At 53.7% G+C, this 22,042-nt stretch overlaps 2 protein-coding genes across 2 annotated transcripts; both read right to left on the minus strand.

Moving 5' to 3' along the window:
- Positions 1-749: 749 nt before the first annotated feature.
- SUCNR1 (succinate receptor 1) lies at positions 750-3,155 on the minus strand. The gene is made up of 2 exons (XM_005525212.3): positions 3,091-3,155; positions 750-1,801 (listed from the first exon to the last, which is right to left on the minus strand). Exons 1-2 carry the CDS (start codon positions 3,091-3,093, stop codon positions 851-853), a joined length of 954 nt encoding a protein of 317 aa, XP_005525269.3. The 5' UTR covers positions 3,094-3,155; the 3' UTR covers positions 750-850.
- Positions 3,156-5,862: 2,707 nt separating this feature from the next.
- AADAC (arylacetamide deacetylase) lies at positions 5,863-13,308 on the minus strand. The gene is made up of 5 exons (XM_005525148.3): positions 13,114-13,308; positions 9,541-9,763; positions 9,255-9,324; positions 8,738-8,909; positions 5,863-7,674 (listed from the first exon to the last, which is right to left on the minus strand). The coding sequence occupies exons 1-5, from the start codon at positions 13,249-13,251 to the stop codon at positions 7,066-7,068; spliced, it is 1,212 nt and encodes a 403-aa protein (XP_005525205.2). The 5' UTR covers positions 13,252-13,308; the 3' UTR covers positions 5,863-7,065.
- Positions 13,309-22,042: the final 8,734 nt, after the last annotated feature.

Genomic DNA, 22,042 nt, shown 5'->3' on the forward strand with positions numbered 1-22,042 from the left:
AGCACGGTGAGGCACGTTGCAGGTGACTGACACATCAGAGAGCAGAAGCCAGGATGAGCTGGGTGATCCCTGTGCTGGGGAGCAGAGTCCCTGGCAGGGCTGGGGCCCCTCGGTGCCTGCAGCAGCACAGGCAGGGGAGGGGGCTGCCCACACCCTGCCCACCTTCCTTCCCAGCAGCCCTGGCCAGCCCAAGCTCACATGAGCTCATGAATCCATCGATCTTTCCCGTCTGTTTGAAGTCAGGTCAGTCCATTGGAGAGTAACTTGTGCTGCTGATCGATCCTGCAGGGATCAGGCAGGGACTGGCTCCTCATTAGCTCCTGGTTCATTAGTAGAACTTGCTAATGAAGTTTGAACTAAGTTCTGCTTCAGGCTGTGGGTGCCACGGGCACTTATGGACAGCTAGACTGGAGACAGGTAACTCCATCCCCCACAAGAGGCTGTGTGAGTGCCCGTGGCAGCGTGCCTGGTGACGCAGGAAGGCGCGTGGTGTCCCAGCCCAAGCCCATGTTATGGCTCACAGAGCAGCTGTCTGAGAGCACTGTGTTCTCCCTCCAAGAGCTGACTTGATGCTCTTTTGATGGCAGTGTTACCTGGCTGTGGGGTGTCCCAGTCAGAGAGCACGGTCCTGCTGTCCTGCTCCAGCAGAGCATCCCTCCTGGTTTGCTGGAGGCAGCTCAGCAGAAATCTCCCATACAATAAGGTAACAGCTGCATTTAGAGGAACACAATCAGCTCACACCTATTCTATTGCATAAATAAAGTTATCTAAAAAAAAATCACATTGCTGAATGCTCTCCCTAAGAGAGTTTCCTCCCAGACCTCTCCCACTGCAAGGTCTCCTTACTCCTTCACTTCCCAGTGGTTGCCAGCCTGCCCAAGAGCTGTCTTGTTTTGGCCATCAGCATCTCCCTGAACTGGTCACCCATTAGGAAATAAAAAACAGGATTAATGGCACTATTTAGAAAGGCAAAGGGTCTGGTGATGATGTAAATGGTGCTGATGATTCCCTGCGTGCACTCAGAGACGTTCAAGGCCGGAATTCGGGACGCGAGCCGGACGTTGCGCATGACGTGGTAGGGAGTGAAGAGCAGGGAGAAGATAACCATGGTGAGGATCACCAGGGTAAGGGGCTTCTCCAGGGGCAGGGCAGAGCTGATTTGCTCGCTCCTGTTTTTAAGAAAACGAACCATCTTCACGTAGAAGCAGCACATGGTCAGGAGAGGAATGAGGAAACCGAAGACAGTCAGGAACATGCTATAGATGAGGTTTCTCACGGGGTCTCCAGAGCTCGCGTAATCAAGACATTTGTAATTGCTGGTGGGAGTTGGAGGCTCCAGGAAATGCACCAGTGGCAGCAGCTCCAGGATCACCCCAATCCATATGGCAATGGACACCATAAGAGCTGTTCTCCTCTTCTGCAGGATGTGGTCCCTGAAGGGGTGCTTGATGAGCATGTAGCGGTCAGCGCTGATAGCGGTGAGGAAGAGGATGCTGCTGTACAGGTTGGCGTGCAGCAGGAACCTGTTGCTGTGGCACAGCATGCCCTCCTTTGCCCACTGATGTTGGGAGTAGCTGTTCACCAGTATTGGCAGAGTGCACAGAAATAACAAATCTGATATGGATAAATTGAACAGGTAGATGTTGCCGCTTTTCCATTTTTTCAGGCAGAAAATGTAGCCAAACACCACAATGGTGTTTCCAATGGCACCTAAAATGAACTCGAGGGTGTACATGGTGGAGAGATAATATTTTTCTAGTACTTTGTTTATCAGAAAACACTCACTGGTCTCATTCATCGCCTGGAAAATCAAAAGTAAAAGAATAAACACCAAACCCAAGTAAAAGACCATCGCACAGTTATCGTTATATCATTGCTGTAATCAGTGAATGCTATTTCCTTCCAGCCTACAGGGTAAGTGGATATGTGACCTCAAACAATGTCTCTCACACACGGGATCAGTACTTGCAGACACTGAGCAGGTACAGAACAAGATGAAAACTGCACAGCAAAGAGCTGTGTGGGGAAGTGGGAGCATCACCTGGATGAAGGTGGCAATCACAACGTGCCAGCTGCTGCTTGGCCAAAGCCAGGGCAGTTCCAGGGGCCAGGAAAGTGAAACCAGCCCACGGGTGCCCTGTCAGCCCCTCGTGGAGTCATCTGCCTGTTACCCAAGGCCAGTCCCGTGTTCCTCCCTCGTCACTGAGGCAGGGGTTTGCTGACAAGGCTGGTGAGGGATGAACCCTGCTCAGAACTCCTCAGAGAGCCAGGAGAGATGTGTTTGTTAAATTAACCCAGCCCTTAACCGAGCACTTTGTGTGCCGTGCGCACGGAGCATGGAGCCCGTCTGTGCGCTCTGCCAAAGCTTTCTCCGAAGCTGCAGCACACATGAGCTCGCTTTCTCTCTAAAGGCTGGTTCAAGAAATGCTTTCAGGGAAGGAAATAGAGCAGGATCTCAAATATTTACTCCTCTCCCTCCTCAGCAAAGCCACCTGCCCCTGCTGCAGGACACAGACAGCTTTTGGTGAGAGCCTTGGATACAGGGTCAGCAAACAATTGGACAGCAGGGAAAACTAAATGCCAGAAACTGGGATATAGATCAAAACTAAACTCAGGCTGAGGTTAAGCATTTCCAAAGGTGTTTCAGTGTCAAGAACTTGTTCACAGGTCTCTGCTGTCAAAGCACTGTATTTCATTCCGAAGGGAGATCATGAGGCAGAACAAAGACTTCATAAAGCTATTTCCATCAAGTCTCTGTACGTACTCTGTGCCCCCAGGAGACAGAAATGCTACAGAAAGAGCTCGCTCTGCTCAGACCTCACCTGCTGCACCTGCCGAGCCCTGTCTGCTCTTGAGGAGAAACCCAACAGCTTAGAGAGATGCTAAATCTGGAGAGCACACCATGGACATTAGCACTTTAAACAACAATAATAATTTAAAGCTTGGCGTGGACAGATACATTAATTTAGCAAGTTGTTAGGAAAAGGCCGATGGATCACTTTTAAGGTAAGAAGGTAAAGCAGTTAGAAGCACACTCAGAAATGGGCTTGGTAGAGGACAGAAGAGGCTGCCCAGCACTGGAGCCCTTACCATGGCCAGGGCCGTGGTGCTGCAGTCCCGGCAGAGCTGTGCGATCCCGGCTGCCGCCGCCTGCGCGCCCGGCTCGGTCATGAACGGGGCCAGGCGAAGGCGGGATCTATTTGCTGAGCTGTCGAGATGCAAACAACACTTCCCCTTCACAGGAAGCTACTGGGAAACCAGCTGGGAGGGAGAAGGCACCCACTGCTCCCACCCCGTGCCCTGAGACAGCCAGGGCCCGCGGGAGGGCACAGCCGGTGGGAAGAGGAGACTTCGTTTTCAGGCAGCAGCGCATCACCGCTCCAAAGCTCGCTGCTTTGCTCAGCATTGCTACATCAGTTACTGGCAAACATAAAATACAATTAATGGTGCTAATGCAGAGTGACCAAACCCCACAGAGACTTATTCCACCCCCTCTGCCATGGGCAGGGACACCTTCCTCTAGACCAGGCTGCTTCAAGCCCCATTCAACCTGCTCTTGAACATCCTGGGGTATGGGGCAGCCACAGCTTCTCTACCTTCCTCCCCTCTCCCCTTTATTGTGATGTACTTCACAGTTAACAAATATTAACCCTATTAATACATATAAAAAGCTATTGCAGCTTTTCTCTGGGGGACAAGGCAAATAAATCAGCTCATATTTAGGCGTTACAGAAGCTGATTTAAAATTTCCCCCATGGCTAATAACCAACACTGGCTTCTCATTTACCAGCTTTTAAATATCTTGTTCATTCAGGCAGCTGCTGTTGCATTGAAGGATAAAATAGGGCTGAACAAATGGAGCATTTCTTCCTTCCTGCTGCAGTAACTCCTCAGAAAACTGGTGAGGGAGCAAGAACTGCTCCTTAATGCCATTTCAGTAGGTTTAGATTGGTCCCTGCTTTACAGCTCTGTGACTATAGCATCAGTTGATTGTACCTCTCAACAGTTTTCTAACCCTTAGTTATCTTGAGGCTGTCCCAGTCACACACGCTGGTACCTGTGATTCCATTGCCTTTCAGCAGCCCTGTCCATGAGAAACCCCTGAGCTGGGGGTCCCAGCAGCAGGCTCTGTGGTTCTGGAGCACCTGGTGCCAGGCAGCTGCTGGCACGGCAGGCTGGGTCCTGCTGGGGGGCTCCAGCCAGGGTCAGCGTGAGGAACCAGAAGGAATCAGGAGGGGGAACCTGCGAGGGCAGCGCTGGGACCCTCCCCGAGCCCTTCCCGGGAGCGAGGGCCCGGCTGAGCACACAGCACACCAAGAACAGCTCGACCAACACCTCCAGAAACACCAGGAACACAAGGGCATTGGCAGGTCCCAGGGTCTGGGGTTTTGAGGGTGGTTTGTTGGGGATTTTTTGGTTTTTTTAACCAGTGTAGTACTTCAACAAAACGTTAAGGGTTTTTCAGAAATGGGTAATGGGGAAGCCCGGATTGCTGGGGATACATCGAGGATGCCTCATTTCCTCCTTGACTCACTTGCAAGCAGGAACCCCATTCTCTTCATGCACCTACCAGTGCACCCTGTGCTAGGAGAGTCTGTGATCAGTCTTGGACACCCTTGGAGGGTTTGATCTCTGCACCCAGAGCTGGCTCCAAACGGGGTCGTGAGCCTGAGCTTTGTCCTTGACTGTCAACCACCAAATCCCATTCTCCCTTCAAGGGAAGGCTTTTGGAGGAGTACCAAAGCCTTCCCTTGTGGTGGTTTGTCTTGTTTTCTGGTGTGGATAAATGGGTTGTTTACTGCAGCTCCAGCCTCTCCTGCCAGCAACATCAATAGTGCAGCTTTCACTGTCTCATTTTGTGCCTCACCACGCACTTCCAATCCCGAAAGTCTATTTTAAGAACCTAAACAAAAACATACAGCCCAATCAATCATGAGTCCATATTTAGGTGCTGGTGCTTAAAAGCCATTTACTTCTGGTTCCAAGAGAGTCCTATAAAAACACACAACGGAAGGCTGGCAATTTCTGGCTGGCATTGTTGCTTAGAACATAATTTTTTCTTCTGCCTTACAGACAGACATTGTGTCCCTGACACAGCTGATGCCTGAGGAAACACGATATTAGTGGCAGCGTGGGCAGGGAGGATGGCCCAGGTTTGCTCCAGCTGGGCTGGCACAGCACCTCCAGCACCCCTGGAGCGAGGCAAAGCCACCTGACCCCAACACTTCAGCCCAGTGCTGCTCTATCAGCAACATCCCAGAGCTGCAGGGCAGGAGAAAAACCAAAGCCAGTTTGGGTCACAGCAGGGCAACCTGCTGAGGGATGTGAAGTGGGCACGTCCCCTCCAAATCCAAAACAACCATCCTAGCCAAGCAGTCTCTTGAGCAAGGCTGTCCTCCTGGAAACCCCAGCTGGGCTCATTCCATTAGCATTCACAACCCAGAGATGTCCATCCCAGGGAACATTCTTGTGGACATGACCCTAAAACTGTATAGAAAACCAGACCAAAGGAGTTACTGAGCAAAACCCCAAAGCCCAGCTTCCTCAGGAACACTAAGAGGCTGTTAATTAATTCCAAATGTGGGAGGAATAAAACTGCAGCACAACTGGAGCGCTGGGATGTGCTGGCAGAGCTGCAGGGAGACCCGAGGAATAATTCCCAAACACTCTGGGATTGAGCAGGGAGCCCAGATGTGCACCCAGAGGGTGTGCAGAGGTGCAAAGAGAGACCTACAGAAGCAGTGCTGCCTCCCTCCCCGACAGCCCCTGCCAGCAGTGGGAGCAGAGCTGACACCTGGGGCTTCAGCACACCTGCCCCTGCTGCCCATGAACCGGACACCTGAGCGACACAACACACTGCACTGGAATCAAAACCGGGTTTAATGTTTATATCCAGCTTAGCAAAGATGGAAAACAGCAATCATCCTGTACGCAATCCATCTGAACAGGCTGTACACGCTCAGGAAAAATAACCCAGAATTATTGAAGATTCAGTACCTTTTATGCAAAAGAAAAGCAGGATACATGAAGTACCTGCTGAGTGTTTGATTTGCTTAAACCAACAGCCAACCCCTGCATTCATGCTTCAGTCAAAAATTTTAGGGTTTCTATTTAACACACAACATTTACACAGAGGTTATTTGTTCCACACAGCCAGCTGAACCATGTTTCTTTTTCAAGCCTATAAAGCTACTAAGCTAATTCTAGATTATAAGAAAACATAGTAGAATCTGAGGAACAATTTTTAGGACAATAGAACACCTAGTACATGACTTAACAGGTAAGTGGAGCACAGACCATGCAGCAGTGTTATCGTAAGGCTGGGACCTTCACAGCTTCCTTTTTCCAGTGAATATCCAGTGCTGGTTTGCTTCACTATTTCCTGCTAGTTCAAGGATTAAAGAAAGGAAGTAGGAAAAAGAGATGTGCTTTAAAGAAAACCCACAACACAACAAAAAACCCCAAATAAACAAAACCCCCAAAACAAACAAACAAACAAAGCCTAAAACACTTGCACAATTTTTCAGCCGTCCCACAGGGTTTCCAAGTGCTTCCCTCAAGCTGTGCAGGGCAGGAACAGCAGCCCCAGCCCAGCCTGGATGGGCAGGTCCCTCCAGCCTCCTGCAGCCTCCCGGTGCTTCTGTTCACCCCATCACCCCCGGCAGCAGGAGGGCCCTGCTGCCACATCCCTCAGAGCCAAAGGGGACACAGGACAGCAGCCAGCGAGCGCGTCCCGTGTCCCACAGCGACCCGGCCCTTTGACACACGCGCCGGTCTGAGGCTGCTGTGGCAGGAAGAAAGAAGCAGCAACAGAGACAAAACACCAAATCCCGGAGGCTGCAGGCCAGAAGAGGAGCCCCAGGGCAGTGCTGGCAGTCGGGGGTTTGAGGTTCAGAGGACGGCACGGGAGAACGTGTGGGTTGGGATCAGGCTGATTTCCTGCCAGAGAAGGTGGGACACGCTCCAGCCCCTACGCTGCGGGAATTGCAAGGGAGACGGAACCAAATCCAGCCCGGCTCCCTGGCCCCAGCCACACCTGGCGGGCGGGTGGGCTCCATTTCCCGCTCACAGGTGCTCCTTCAGCCAGTCCAGGCAGGCGTCGAACAGCCGATGGCCCACGGCCAGCTTGAACGGCCACACGAGGAAGGTGACGGCGCCGTGGAAGGCGTCCTTGGCGTGGTGGTGCGTGACGGGCACGCCAGCGGCGCGGAGCCGGCCCGCGTACATGACGCCGTCGTCGCGCAGCACATCGTGCTCGCAGGTCAGGATGTAGGCGGGAGGCACGTGGCGCAGCCGGGCCTCGCTGGCCAGCAGCGGCGATGCCCGCGGGTCCAGGAAGCCGGGGAACCTCCGCGCCAGCTCCGCGCTGCCCGGCGTGGGGCCCCCGTACGCGTGAGCCTTCCTCATCTCCGCCGGCAGCCAGCGGCTCCAGTTCACAAACTGGAACAGGTGGCTGGACTCGGCCGGGACGTGCCTGTTGGAGTCCATGGCCTCCCTGAGAGCGGGGTCCGACGTGAAATACTCGCTCCAGAACCTGACCATCAGCGACCTGGACAGGATCGGCTTGTCGGCGTTGTCTCGGTACGACGGCAGATTCAGGTCCAGGGCCTGCAGAGCAGGGTAGATCAGAATTTGAGCTTTGAGCTTCGTTTTGACTTCAGGGTCCTCCGACAGCTGTAGAAAAAAACCAGAAACCATCGCAAAGCATCAGTAAAGGTGTCGGTTCTCCCACACTGACAGGTCACCTGAGGTAAAGAATTAAGACGTGCATCTTGCAACCTGAGCAAAATATTGATAAAACCAGGATTAAGAAACTCTGAACCTATAGGCGGGTCATCAACAGTATGCTGTAATAAAAATTCTCAAACATAAAATATAATTTAATTCTATTTCTTATATTGAAGGTTAATTATTTTCGAGAAATACTTTTTGAAATTTTGATGCTTTCTGAAGTATTTACAGAAGATTTTCTATAGATTCAGAAAATTTCCATTCAAACATCATGAAACTTTCAGGTTTCTGGGTCTCCTTATCATTTCACACAATTTAGAGCACACTCATTTGTTTGGTTTTTAACTCTGAGATGTTACAACACAAGCAATAGCAATTCTGTGCATCTTAGAGATGTAACAAATAAAATGTGATGAACTGAACACTGACATTTTTTTATATGTCAACCTTTTCCCCTCTTCACTAATAAATTTTCCATTTTCTCCCTCATCTTCTGCCTTCAGCATCCTCAGCAAATTCACCACCATTCCCAGTGTTTCATTACAGTCCAGACAGCTCCTCAAGAGAGCAACAACACCGTGTTGACTTTATTTAATAAAGCTGAAGGAGAAGGGCAAGAGGCACCAGACTGTGATCAGACACTGCAACGTTTGGTGAGGGTTTTTTTTTGTTTGTTTGTTTTCCCTGCTATTTACATCTTTAGGAGTCACATAGTTAAAATTCCCTTTTCAAACATCATACCTAAACCAGTCAACATGAGCTTAAGGTCAGAGTGATGGATGCCCCAACTAGAGGGAAGAGAGCCTTTTTTAGGGGACAGATGTCCGGATGGCACCCAAGCCCTCCGATGTCACTGAGGGGCTCAGGCACAGTCGCTCGCCTGGTCCCTGGTGCCCTGTGACATTCTGTGTGCACAGACCAGCGCGTGCTGGGAGCTGAGCTTTTCTTAGTGGCTGTGAAACGACAAGAATACTGATTCTGAGCTTGCAAACCATTTCTGTTGTACCTGCTGTGCCACGGCCGCGGCCAGGTTGCCCCCGGCGCTGTCCCCGGCCACGCAGACCCGCGCAGGGTCCACCCCGTACTGGGCCAGGACCTCGCTCTGGAGGAAGAACTTGGTCACCACGTACACATCTTCAAACTGGGCGGGGAAACGGTGCGGAGGGGCCAGCCTGTAGCTGGTGGAGGCAAGAGAAGCGTGTTAGTACCTGCTGTTAATAAAGAGAATTATTTCTCCTGTGCCCAGAGAAGTGGGAACTGGCCATCCCAGAGGATCCACTTTGTTACCCACCCATCTTCATAAAGCCGAAGTAGCCACCAACCACAATTCCCCACTGTCACCCTGGCAGCCTCTGTTCACAAATGTTTATAAATCAGCAGGGAAGCACCACATACAGAATAAATAAATCAGAATAAATCAGCAGGAAAGTGACCAAATACAGAAACATTGAAAAATCCGATTCATTGAAACAGATTAATTTACTCCAAACCCTCATGCCATCTGGAAGGAGAATGTATCTTACTTGACTGACACCACGACAGCATTTAGCTCGTTTGAAATCCTCCGTGACATGTAGTCATAGCCGTGCATGCCTGAAATGAGAGCCCAGTGCGTGTGAGAAGGGACACACGCCCAGAACTGCCGGCTCCTCTGGGCAGCAGCTTTCAGCTGCCTTTCCTAAAGTTCCCCCTGCTTTTATCCGCTGCCACACCGGTCCCCTGCCCCTCCCTCCCTGTGGCAGCTGCCGGGAAACAAAGGGCAGCGCTTGGCAGGGCTGCTGAGATGTTCAGCGATGGAGCAGAGCTCACCTGCGTCTCCCAGGCACCAGCCGCCGCCGTGGAAGTAAAGCATGGCCCTCCTGAGCCCCCCGGCTGCCCTCCTGGGCAGGTACAGGCGGACGGGGACCTGCTCGAACTCTGTCTCTGTCACAGTGACGTTTTCATCGGATGTGGGAGCGACGAGCTCGACAACCGTGATCAGCCTCAAGCTCTCCATGTAGTGCATCAGCCCCAGCAGCTCGGCCGCCTCCGACTAAAGCACAAGAGAAGGGGAAACTCTTTAAGTGCAGCCGTCTTTACTGTCAGACTGAATTCCCGTGGAGCCTGCAATGCCCTGCACAAGCGGGTGAAGCCGCTGTAGGAGTCAGTACAGCAGCAGAGCGCATCCATCCGAGCTCGGCGGTGCGAGGAGCGCTCTGTGACACGCTCTGACACTGCCACCAGCTGCCCAGCAGGGCCAGAGCCGGCCAGAGCCAGGGCTGCTGCTCCCTGCTGCTCCCAGACACCTGCTCGCTGTTTGTGGGGTCACCTCACAGCCCAGTGCCCAGCCCAGCGACCCACCGGCACCGGCACCGGCACAGAGAGCCACCCACAGCCACCCACAGCTCCTGCCAGCAGCCTGGCGTGGGGACAGCCCAGGGACACACTGCACACAGCCATCCACAGCTCCTGCGCTGCTGCCAGCACCAGCACCACGGCTCCTCCACCACCACCCCTGGCCGTGGGACATGACCCTCTTCCCACCCCAGCCTCATCACATCACTATTGAAACAATAAGAAATAAAGCCAAGCTCTTACATGTTATCTGAAGGTGAAAACAGATGAAATTCACAGCAGGCTTGAGTTTTAAAAGAAAGTATCCAAGCCTGGTGCAGAACCTGTTTGAAGTCTGGCTTCCAAGAGATGCTTTATTGGAACAATGTGAGAGCCCCATGCTGTAACTGGTCCTCTGCTGATGGTGTAAGCTCTAGACTTCAGGCTGTGATGGTGTGCAGTCACACAGTCTGACCCTGCCTGTTGTATTTGTTTTTCTTAAAATTGTATTTAAATCAACTGTTTAATCACCATCTACATATAACCAGCTTTTGAGCAACCGGGTCTAATGGAAGTGTCCCTGACCTCGGCAGGAGGCTGGAATGAGATGAAATTTAAGATCTTTTCCAACCCAAACCAGTCTGGGATTCTGGGATTCCATGACATAACCTTCTGTTTCAGGAGCTAGAATAGCACACAGCTCAGCCCTTGCTGGCAGTCTTTGACAGGGATTGTCACCACATTTTTGAGTCACCTCTCTCTGAAGGCTTGGAGCGCAATGCCAGGAGGAGCCCTGCCAATCCCTGGAATTGGGATGGAGATGAGTGGGCAGGCGCTGTGTTGTGGTTTTAAATCACACGCTGGCACGTGGCGAAAGGAAACACAGGTCCTTGCCATCAGCTCCATGAAAACAAACAAATACAGGTGCCAGAACTGCCGTTTTAGCCACAACATTGACACAATTTGCATAAACATTTCTCAGTTGTTGCTTTTTCCCCCAAGGATTAACATCTTGAAAAAATAAATATCTGAGTCAAAGTGAGTCCTGCTGTGACTCCAATGAGCTTGTGAAAGCCCCGCGGTGGGAGGATTTCCCTGAGCCCCAGCACTGAGGATTTCCAGTGCTCCCAGAGCTGTGTTTTGCACAAGTGGACAATTTACATTGTGGAAAACCACTGGGCTGCTGCCTGCAGTTTCCAGGCCATTATCAATAAAAGGAAATGGTGTCCTCATCTGAAAATCACTCATTGTCCCAGTGTGAGATTATTGGGTGTTACGGAGCAGGAAAGGCAGCACTTTGGGGTTTGGGATCCCTGTGCCTTGGGAAGCATTGTCCCCAGTCACCCCCCCTTGCAGTGAGGAGCAAGGACAGACCCTCCAAAAGCCAGGGAGAGGGAAGGGAGCCCGGCTGTGGCTGGGCAGTGCCCACAGGGCTCCCAGCAGCTCAGCTTGCAGAGGGGCAGCAGCTCGGGGGCCGCTCCCCATGGACCCGACACGGGCAGCTCGAGAGCGGGGCCCGACTCTGGGCTTTGGTGCTGCCACAGAGCTGCCTGAGGAGGGAGGGGGCTCTGGGGAAACGTCACACAACGACAGCAAAAGCATCGTGTTGTGGTTTGTACTTTCTGCAGGCGTTTCAGACCAAGGGTGTGGGGCACTTCCTTAAATACTCGAAGGATTTAGGGCTCAGACTCCACAGCAAGTGGCAGATTTGTTCTCAGAGGCTGTTCCCCACCTTGGCAGCACATGGACACAGGACATGAGCATCCACAGCCAAGGCAGACATTGCCAGCCTCCCTGCTGCACAGAGCGGGGCACCAGGGGACTCAGCACTGGCAGCTGCTGGGCTGGGGCTCCCCAGGACCTGCCACAGCCCGGGGGACAGAGATGTGCCGTGCCGCGTGCTCTTGGCACACCCTTCTGGAGAGGATTCCACTGCTCAGGAATGCTCGAGGGTGGCACTTTGTTCCCTTTGATCAAACCAACATCAGGGAGCTCGAAAGACCAGAACTGGGTCTGCAAACACAGCCCTGCCCTGAGTGACCGCTAGTCACTGCCCTGTAACTGGGCAGCCATTCAGGGTGCACTTCGGACAATTTAGAGCCACGTAAATCTAATTCAGTGCAGCTCCGGGGAGGCTGTTGCTGCGTCCGTCCCTTGGGATTATGGTTTCACAGGAGATGAGAGTCCAGTTACAAAATGCCTGCCCGCAGCCCCGCTGTCCCCAGGCAGGCAGGACAACAGGCACCACGGACACAGCTCCATCCTGCAGGGAAAACACACGGTCCTTGCACAAACAGGACGCTCCTGCTGCCCGCAGTGCCGTGCTGAGGCGAGGGAGGGGACAGTGTGACCGAGCAGGCACCAGGCGGGCCTGGACAATGAGCTGCCCGTGCTCTCCTTGCAGGCTCCCTCCAGCAGGGGATTTAGGAGGGGAAGCAGCAAGGCAGCACACCAACACCGCAGGCTAGTTTCTTTCTTTCTCACCACTATCATCTTCCACTGCCTCAACCCCTAAAATCAAAACAGGGGTCCCTGACACACCCCAAAAAACTCCTCATCCTCCCTCCTCCTGCAGATTGGACAGCCCTAAAGAGGTACCCCTTGTCAAAAAGGGCTGTCTCACACACATGCTGTTTTGTGGGAGTTATTCTGTCAGTGGATTTCCATGAAACCACAAAAATCAACAGAATGTGAGAGCTGCTCTAGTCCTCCCCCCCCGACAGCCAGTGCTGCCAGGGAGCCGGGTACAGGAACCAGGGATGAGTCAGGGAGCAGGGCACAGGACTGGAAAGCAAGAGAAACTTGTCTGTGCTTGTCGATCCACAGTCACACCCCACATCTCACTCGTTGCCCTGAACAGCCCTTTCTCAAGGCTGCAAGATCAAATATTTTCTACATTTCTTTCTATCACAGTCCGTTTAGTGCTTCATTTCAGCTCCTCCTGTCCTTCAGTCAGTGTGACACCGCACCCGCAGGACACACGCAGCGGGACACGCGTGTGCCCTGAGCCCCAGCGGCACGAGAACCCCCCCGGCCGCAGCTCTGCCCTCCCGGCCCCCTCCACCTCACCAGGTGCCCCACGGCCCTGAAGGCAGCCGAGACGAGCATCACTGTCCAGGGCTCGGCCAGGTCCTGGGGCAGCGGGCTGTAGATGTAGTAGCCGAGGAGCGCTGTGAGGAGGCACAGGCAGAGCAGCTTGGTCCCCATCCTTGCAGACTCCGCTCCGGCGCGGGTGGGAGCAGCTCTCACCGCCTCCCAGCAGCCACAAGCCAGCACAGGGCAAAGTTAATCCCGTGTTTTGCTTGGGTCCCGGCCAGGAGGTGATTTCTTGTCGTATCACCCGGGGCAGAGGTTACTCCACTGTGCAGCTTCCAGAACAACAAGTTTCCCCAGCCGGGCGTGCAGCCACGGGGAGCAGCCGAGCCGGCCAGCCCCGCACCAAAACCCACTGCCCACATCCAGCCCCGCACCAAAACCCACTGCCCACATCCAGCCCCGCACCAAAACCCACTGCCCACACCGAGCCCCGGGTCGCACGGACAAGCCGCAGGAACGGGAGACAGGGACAGACCGAAGGGACAGGAGGCACGGACAGGAGGCACGGACAGACCGAAGGGACAGGAGGCACGGACAGGAGGCACGGACAGGCCGAAGGGACAGGAGGCACGGACAGACCGAAGGGACAGGAGGCACGGACAGACCGAAGGGACAGGAGGCACGGACAGGAGGCACGGACAGGCCGAAGGGACAGGAGGCACGGACAGACCGAAGGGACAGGAGGCACGGACAGGAGGCACGGACAGACCGAAGGGACAGGAGGCACGGACAGGAGGCACGGACAGACCGAAGGGACAGGAGGCACGGACAGGAGGCACGGACAGGCCGAAGGGACAGGAGGCACGGACAGGAGGCACGGACAGACCGAAGGGACAGGAGGCACGGACAGGCCGCACGGACGGGAGCGGGAGGCGGCACCGGGCGCCGCACGGTCCGGCCGGGTGAGCTCAGCCGTGCCGGCTGCCGGGGGCAGAGAGCGGCCGCTCTGCAAGGCAGAAGCCCAAGCAGAGCCTGGGACACAGCGGTTTTATCTTTTCAGTTTGAAGTTTCGGTGATTTCTTTGGCTGAAGTTTCACCACCAGCAAATCGGCTCAGCCTCGAGCTCTGTCAGGCTGAGCAGCCTGTGGGGCTGGAGCATCTTTGAAGGAGCAGAGCAGGAAACATCACAGAAGGCTGAAAGCTGAACCATGTGCCAACAGCCCAAACACAGGTGAAGATTGGCCCTTAGTCAAACTTTCAGACATTTCTTTAAATTCTGGGCCCTCCAAACTAATCAAGAATTTTACAAATCCATCTGTGCTCTCTCCTCAGTCCCTCTGTAGCACAACAGTCAGTGGAAGTCCAAGGTTCTTGACCCGGTCCCAACAAACCCAAGAGAGGACACGGCTCCATGGCCACTGCAGCAGGGCCAGGGGCTGGGCAGGGGACAGCCCAGCCCATTCTGACACAGGTGAGGGTGGCCTGGCCCTGGGTCCCAGCTCAGTGACGCCTGTACATGCAGGGCTGGGCACAGACCAGCAAAGCCATCTTCTCTTTTGCACAGCTCAGGTCTTTTATCAGGGGCTGAGAGGTAAAACATAGGTAAAAGAAGCCAGATTTCAGGTAGCATGGGAAGATAAGGCACAGCTGAGAGATGGGGAATGCAGCACAAAGCCCTCTCCTGCCCGGTCCCTCCCCAGGAGCCATGGGAGCTCCCAGGACAGCTCTGGCATGGGCAAACAGCACGGAGGAAGATGAGGCCAGACCTGGAACCACCACAAAACTGCTGTTTTATTTTGTTGCACTTTAGGAAGATTTCCCACTGTCCCTCCATGTTGGTGTCCAGGCAGCCTGAGCTCTGCTCCTGCCCTGAGGCCACCCTTGGCTTAGGGCAGGAGCTCAAGGTGCTTAACCTTGAAAGACCAACATCTCATCTGGTGCCAGAGCCACTCCCCTGCCCTCCAGTGAACCACCCCAGCAACCTCCCTGAACCCACAGCACTCCCAGATAAAGGACATCATAAACTGGTTTATCCAAAGGAACCGCACAGCATCAGCTGCAACAGGGAAATGCACATAATGTCAATTTTATTAGAGCCCTTTCAGTCAAAGGGACCTGTTGGGACAGCCCAGGACCTCCCTCAAGGGGCTGAGATGTCAAATAAAACACATGGATATTAAAATCCAGATCAATCCCATGCAGTGATTACCCTTCATGCCTCCCCCCAACACCAGGCCCTGTACTGCCAACACTCTCCAGAGCCCGCACCAGCAGCCAGCACTGCTGGTTTGCTGTGCATCACGTGCTCCCCCACTACTCACTGCTTTCTAAAGCAAACAAACATTTGGTTTAGCCCTTTTCCTTCTTATTTATTTAATTAAATAAGGTTGGATGGAGCTTGGAATAACTGGCCTAGTGGAGGGTGCCCATGGTATGTGAGCAGAATGAGACGATTTTAAGACACCCCCACAACCCAAACTGTTCTGTAGTTCCATGAGGATGAAACCTCAGTTTGCTGCTTTTCCTGCACACAGTGAGCCAAGAGCCATTCAGCATGCCCTACTTCCCACCTTCTGCATTTTTACATATTCCAAGCTATGATGTTTCAGAAAAAAATGAATGCAAAGTTAAGCAGACTAAAGCCAGGGTTCAAAGTGCAATGGGAAGGAGAGCAGGCAGCATGTCACCCTGCTCAGAGCCAGCGTTCCCTGCATCCACACGCTCCACGACAAGGGCAGCCAGAGCTAGGATTGCCTGTCACTGCATGTTGTTCACATGGAGAGAGTGGCATGGACTCAAATCAGGCACTGACCTGTCACCTCAATAAGTCAGACCAGAAAAAATAAATGTTACAACATCAGACTGAGTTTTCAAATTGGTTTGGAAAGGAGAAATGCTGTAACAGCAATCCAGTTTACAATTACATCTGTTTACAACAGCCGTCCCTCTTCACCGCTCTGACACCCGTTGCGTTTCCATTCACCACACTCTCACAGCATGACAAGCCTTTGCTTTGTCTGTCAGTCACAGAATCGTGAAAAGCTCCCCAAGACCATCGAGTGCAACTCAGCACTGTCAGGCCACCACTGATCCATGTCCCCAAGTGCCACATCCACACGGCCTCTGAGCCCTCCAGGGGTGGGGACTCCACCAGTGCCACGTGCAGCCCGTGGATATTATTGCCCAATCTGCATCGTAAGCCTGCCCTGAGGTTCAGGTCCTGCAGCAGCGGTGAGCTGGGCACGTCACTGCTGTGGCCCTGGCCGAACAGAGGGGTGCTCCTGGCAGAGATGGCATCCCTGGGCTGTGGGTGGCCCTGCTGTGTCACAGACACCGCTTGACCCTGTGAGGACAGCTGTGGCTTTGCACCCCCGAGAAGGGACATGTCCCTGTGCCAGGGCAGTGTCACCCACGGGTGACAGTCAGGGCCTTGTGGCCATGTCAGGGCAGTGTCACCCATGGGTGACAGTCAGGGCCCCGTTTCAGGGCAGTGTCACCCACGGGTGACAGTCAGGGCAGCCAGGGCCCTGCTCCTGCTGGGACACAGCGGCCAGGCTGGGCACAGGCAGCCCCTGGTGCCCCAGCAGGGCTGTGGGGTGAGGGATGGAGCCAGGGCTGTGGGGATGTGACACCACAGCCTAGTGGTGTCACAGGAAGGGAAGGGAAGGTGCGGGAAGGTGCGGGAAGGTGCGGGAAGGTGCGGGAAGGGAAGGGAAGGGAAGGGAAGGGAAGGGAAGGTGCGGGAAGGGAAGGGAAGGGAAGGGAAGGGAAGGGAAGGGAAGGGAAGGGAAGGGAAGGGAAGGGAAGGGAAGGGAAGGGAAGGGAAGGGAAGGGAAGGGAAGGGAAGGGAAGGGAAGGGAAGGGAAGGGAAGGGAAGGGAAGGGAAGGGAAGGGAAGGGAAGGGAAGGGAAGGGAAGGGAAGGGAAGGGAAGGGAAGGGAAGGGAAGGGAAGGGAAGGGAAGGTGCGGGAAGGGAAGGGAAGGGAAGGGAAGGGAAGGGAAGGGAAGGTGCGGGAAGGTGCGGGAAGGTGCGGGAAGGTGCGGGAAGGTGCGGGAAGGGAAGGGAAGGGAAGGGAAGGGAAGGGAAGGGAAGGGAAGGGAAGGGAAGGGAAGGTGCGGGAAGGGAAGGGAAGGGAAGGGAAGGGAAGGGAAGGGAAGGGAAGGGAAGGGAAGGGAAGGGAAGGGAAGGGAAGGGAAGGGAAGGGAAGGGAAGGGAAGGGAAGGGAAGGGAAGGGAAGGGAAGGGAAGGGAAGGTGCGGGAAGGGAAGGGAAGGGAAGGGAAGGGAAGGGAAGGGAAGGGAAGGGAAGGTGCGGGAAGGGAAGGTGCGGGAAGGGAAGGGAAGGGAAGGGAAGGGAAGGGAAGGGAAGGGAAGGGAAGGGAAGGGAAGGGAAGGGAAGGGAAGGGAAGGGAAGGGAAGGGAAGGGAAGGGAAGGGAAGGGAAGGGAAGGGAAGGGAAGGGAAGGGAAGGGAAGGGAAGGGAAGGGAAGGGAAGGGAAGGGAAGGGAAGGGAAGGGAAGGGAAGGGAAGGGAAGGGAAGGGAAGGGAAGGGAAGGGAAGGGAAGGGAAGGGAAGGGAAGGGAAGGGAAGGGAAGGGAAGGGAAGGGAAGGGAAGGGAAGGGAAGGGAAGGGAAGGGAAGGGAAGGGAAGGGAAGGGAAGGGAAGGGAAGGGAAGGGAAGGGAAGGGAAGGGAAGGGAAGGGAAGGGAAGGGAAGGGAAGGGAAGGGAAGGGAAGGGAAGGGAAGGGAAGGGAAGGGAAGGGAAGGGAAGGGAAGGGAAGGTGCGGGAAGGGAAGGGAAGGGAAGGGAAGGGAAGGGAAGGTGCGGGAAGGGAAGGGAAGGTGCGGGAAGGGAAGGTGCGGGAAGGGAAGGGAAGGTGCGGGAAGGGAAGGGAAGGGAAGGGAAGGGAAGGGAAGGGAAGGGAAGGGAAGGGAAGGGAAGGGAAGGGAAGGGAAGGGAAGGGAAGGGAAGGGAAGGGAAGGGAAGGGAAGGGAAGGGAAGGGAAGGGAAGGGAAGGGAAGGGAAGGGAAGGGAAGGGAAGGGAAGGTGCGGGAAGGGAAGGGAAGGTGCGGGAAGGGAAGGGAAGGTGCGGGAAGGGAAGGTGCGGGAAGGGAAGGGAAGGGAAGGGAAGGGAAGGGAAGGGAAGGGAAGGGAAGGGAAGGGAAGGTGCGGGAAGGGAAGGGAAGGTGCGGGAAGGGAAGGGAAGGTGCGGGAAGGGAAGGTGCGGGAAGGGAAGGTGCGGGAAGGGAAGGGAAGGGAAGGGAAGGGAAGGGAAGGGAAGGGAAGGGAAGGGAAGGGAAGGGAAGGGAAGGGAAGGGAAGGGAAGGGAAGGGAAGGGAAGGGAAGGGAAGGGAAGGGAAGGGAAGGGAAGGGAAGGGAAGGGAAGGGAAGGGAAGGGAGAAGCCATCGGGAGGCAGTGCAGGAAAGGAAAGGAAGGGAGAAGCCATCGGGAGGCAGTGCAGGAAAGGAAAGGAAGGGAGAAGCCATCGGGAGGCAGTGCAGGAAAGGAAAGGAAGGGAGAAGCCATCGGGAGGCAGTGCAGCCCTGCGGCCGAGCTGAGGGGCCTGCAAGGCCGCGAGCAGCCGGAGCAGCAGGCCCGGCACGGCCCGGCAGGCTGGGACAGACACCTGGAGCCATCACAAGGGGACACAGCACAGCACTGCACCCTTCAGTGATCAGCACCACTGCCTTCACACAATGCTGTTCCCACCTTGAGGCTAAAATGAGTTGTTCTGCCCTTTAATGCCTGTGCTGGGCACCCACTGACTGGTCAGTACCGTCAGAGCAGCACGGGGCTGAAAATTGAGTCCAGGAACAGCTTTTGGGTTGATATTTAGAAGCCAATGCTAGATTTCCATACCTCTTCACTAAGCTTCAGTTATTCTGCTTTCCTCTTTCATTACTAGTATCTGTACCTTTTAATACTACTCACAGGACTGAAAACCAGGCTGTTTGTATGAAATGAAGGGATGGCATTCACAAGAAATTTTATACAAGGGAATTTGGGTACTGCTTTTTCATCTGTTGCTTATTATCAAATTGAAAGTTGTATAAATGGAAACAAATGTCTTATTTGACAATATGTTCATACCCTGAACTGAAAAAAGCAATTCTCTGAAACTTTAGTAAGCAGAAGTATAGCAGATGCAGCATTTCTGAACACAAGACAAAGCAGCAGCTCCAGAAACATACTGTGTTCATGAAGGCACCAAAGGCCAATAAAATATCTTCCAAGTCTGCCTAAAAAGAACATTATTATCAGGACAAGATAACAGGGGTTTTCAAATAAGTCAGTGTTTCTCTTTGACGCTTTCACACTGAAATGTTGTTTCCAAACATGCAGTTCTTTACTGTTTGGCAGGAAGGCAACAATGCTTTTGCTTTTCACTCATTCTGTTCCAAGTGAAGCAACAGGCTCAGAGCTGCTCACTGTGAGCCAACACAGCGCCTGCTTTGGAGGCAGGACAGGAACCCCCTCACTGAGCACACACTGAACCAGGATCTACACACGCTCCCAGCCACCTCCACCAATTTTCCCTTCTACATTAAAGTTTGTGCTTCAAAGCAATTTAAGAAACCTGAATTTATAACAAGGATTTAAATCCAGCTCACACCTCCCACTGCCAGCTTCTCAATGCCCATCTAGTTCTCATGCAGGTACCCATTTTTGCAAAAATAAGCACAGTTCCTGAATTCTGGATCCAGCAGCAGCTTGCTGGAGTTAGATTTGCCATCCTGCTGGAACAGAGAAGGAGACAGAAACAGCAGAGAAGGACCCCGAGGGACCAGCCAACAGGAATCTTACACATAGTTAAAGCAGTAAATTTTAAAAAATAATTGATAAAATTGAAGCCCAAGGCAGTCACCTGGGAAGGGGAATGATCCCCTGAAAGACCATGAACAGGAAAGACACCATTTGGGAAGTGTTTGCAGCAAGAGGGGGCTTGGATTTGTTTACCAAACATGTCTCTGGCTTTGTGAACACACATATGGACACAAGCAGGAGCACATGGAGGGCAGCTCCTGACTCACACAGATCCCAGGGGTCAGGAGGGCTGTCCAGTCTAAGAGGCCATCACTGGAACAGGTTGTCAGATGTGGGACTGCCCAGACAGACACAGCCTGCACTGCCAGGGCACCTTTGGGGCACTGACACTGCCCAGACAGACACAGCCTGCACTGCCAGGGCACCTTTGGGGCACTGACACTGCCCAGACAGACACAGCCTGCACTGCCAGGGCACCTTTGGGGCACTGACACTGCCCAGACAGACACAGCCTGCACTGCCAGGGCACCTTTGGGGTACTGACACTGCCCAGACAGACACAGCCCTCACTGCCAGGGCACCTTTGGGGTACTGACACTGCTCAGACAGACACAGCCTGCACTGCCAGGGCACCTTTGGGGCACTGACACTGCTCAGACAGACACAGCCTGCACTGCCAGGGCACCTTTGGGGCACTGACACTGCCCTGCTGCCCTCCAGCCTCCTGGGTGATGCAGCTGTGCTGCACAGCTCCATGCTGCTCTCGCTGCCCCCACTCCTGTCTCCAAAATTAGGGAAAAAGGAAAGCAAGGATGGGCATTCCCATGTGCTGGGAAGACTCTGATATTGCTGCTAAGCAGATAAAGCTACAGGACCAGGACTAGCAGAAAGGAACCATTTACACTTGATCTAACATTTAATAAAGCAAATATGCAGCAGTATTGGGACTCCCATTGACAAGGACATAATGACACGACTTGTGCTGAATGAGCACAGTATCCTAGGGAAAGTGTGGGCTCCTGGGAGCCCCTCAGGTGTACTTTGTGTTTCCCCCTCACAGATCTCTCCCCAAAGCTGTTCTCCCAGCACTGCAGGAGCAGTGCCCCACACCCACCTCCCTGCTGGGCCCTGCCAAAGGCTCGCCCTTGCATAAGCAGGTCCTGCTGCACTAAACAAAACCCCAACTGTTGTCCAGACCTCATTTCTACAAAGCTTTTCCTTTCATTTTGTAAGCAGAAAATCACTTTCTTAATTTGTTCCTTTTGTGAATAGGAGAGGGAAAGGAAACAACCAGGAGTGATTCTCACCAGCTGCTGGAAACACCAACACAAAAGACCCCAGGGACATTTCTTTATGCAAGAGGAGGTTTGGCCAAAGTGCCTCAGGTACTTGGCCTGGGTATTAGAGAAAGGTTCAGCTAAAACTGTTGTGTACCAGGTCCCCATCCCTGAGGCCGACCCTGCAGCAGTGCCAGGAGGATGGATTTAAACTCTTCCTATTCCCACTGGAAAAGTGGGGGCTCTGCCAGGGTAAGTTACACAGCTCAGATGGGTATAAAATCACCTCGCTGATCTTTGGAAGATCTTAAAGCTCTGGAGAAACAGGGGCTCCATCCCACCTGTGCCAACAGTGTGTGACAATGTGTGACAGCAGCCAGAGATAGCACTGCCTTTGTGGAGTCGTGGGAGTGCTCTGAGGGAGCCTGGGCTGTTTCCCTGCCTCTGGGGGCTGGTTCAGCAGCAGCTCTGTGCTGGATCCCGCTGGCTGCTCCTACCCTGCAGTAGGAATTGCACTCCAAAGCACCAGAACTCGAGCAGTAGCCACGTGTCCAATGCACCTCACATGTGCAGTGCAGTCAGAACTGGCAAACCTGCAGGTTTCATCTTGTTTCCACAAAGATTATAGTGAAAGGCTGGCTCTCAGTAAATGCATTTTTACTCAAACCAACATTCTAGTTTTCATTCTCTCAGTGTGTAACAAAATCAGTCATTTGGCTAAAATCAAACACAAAACTGAAAACTGGAACTCCCAATATCTTCATTTGGGGAGGCATTTTCTCCCCCTGCTTCTGTTTCTCACAGCCATTCTCAGCCAGGCCCAGGCATCCTGAAGCAAAGTTCTCCCAGCATCTATGGCCAGGCTGGGGCTGAGGAGCACTGGGGATCCCAGGGACACCCAGGCCACAGAGCTTTGAGCAAGC

The sequence above is a fragment of the Pseudopodoces humilis genome, chromosome 11 (genome assembly GCF_049639895.1).
Source record: "Pseudopodoces humilis isolate 2021_Gansu_Grassland_sample_001 chromosome 11, ASM4963989v1, whole genome shotgun sequence".
Classification (NCBI taxonomy): domain Eukaryota; kingdom Metazoa; phylum Chordata; class Aves; order Passeriformes; family Paridae; genus Pseudopodoces; species Pseudopodoces humilis.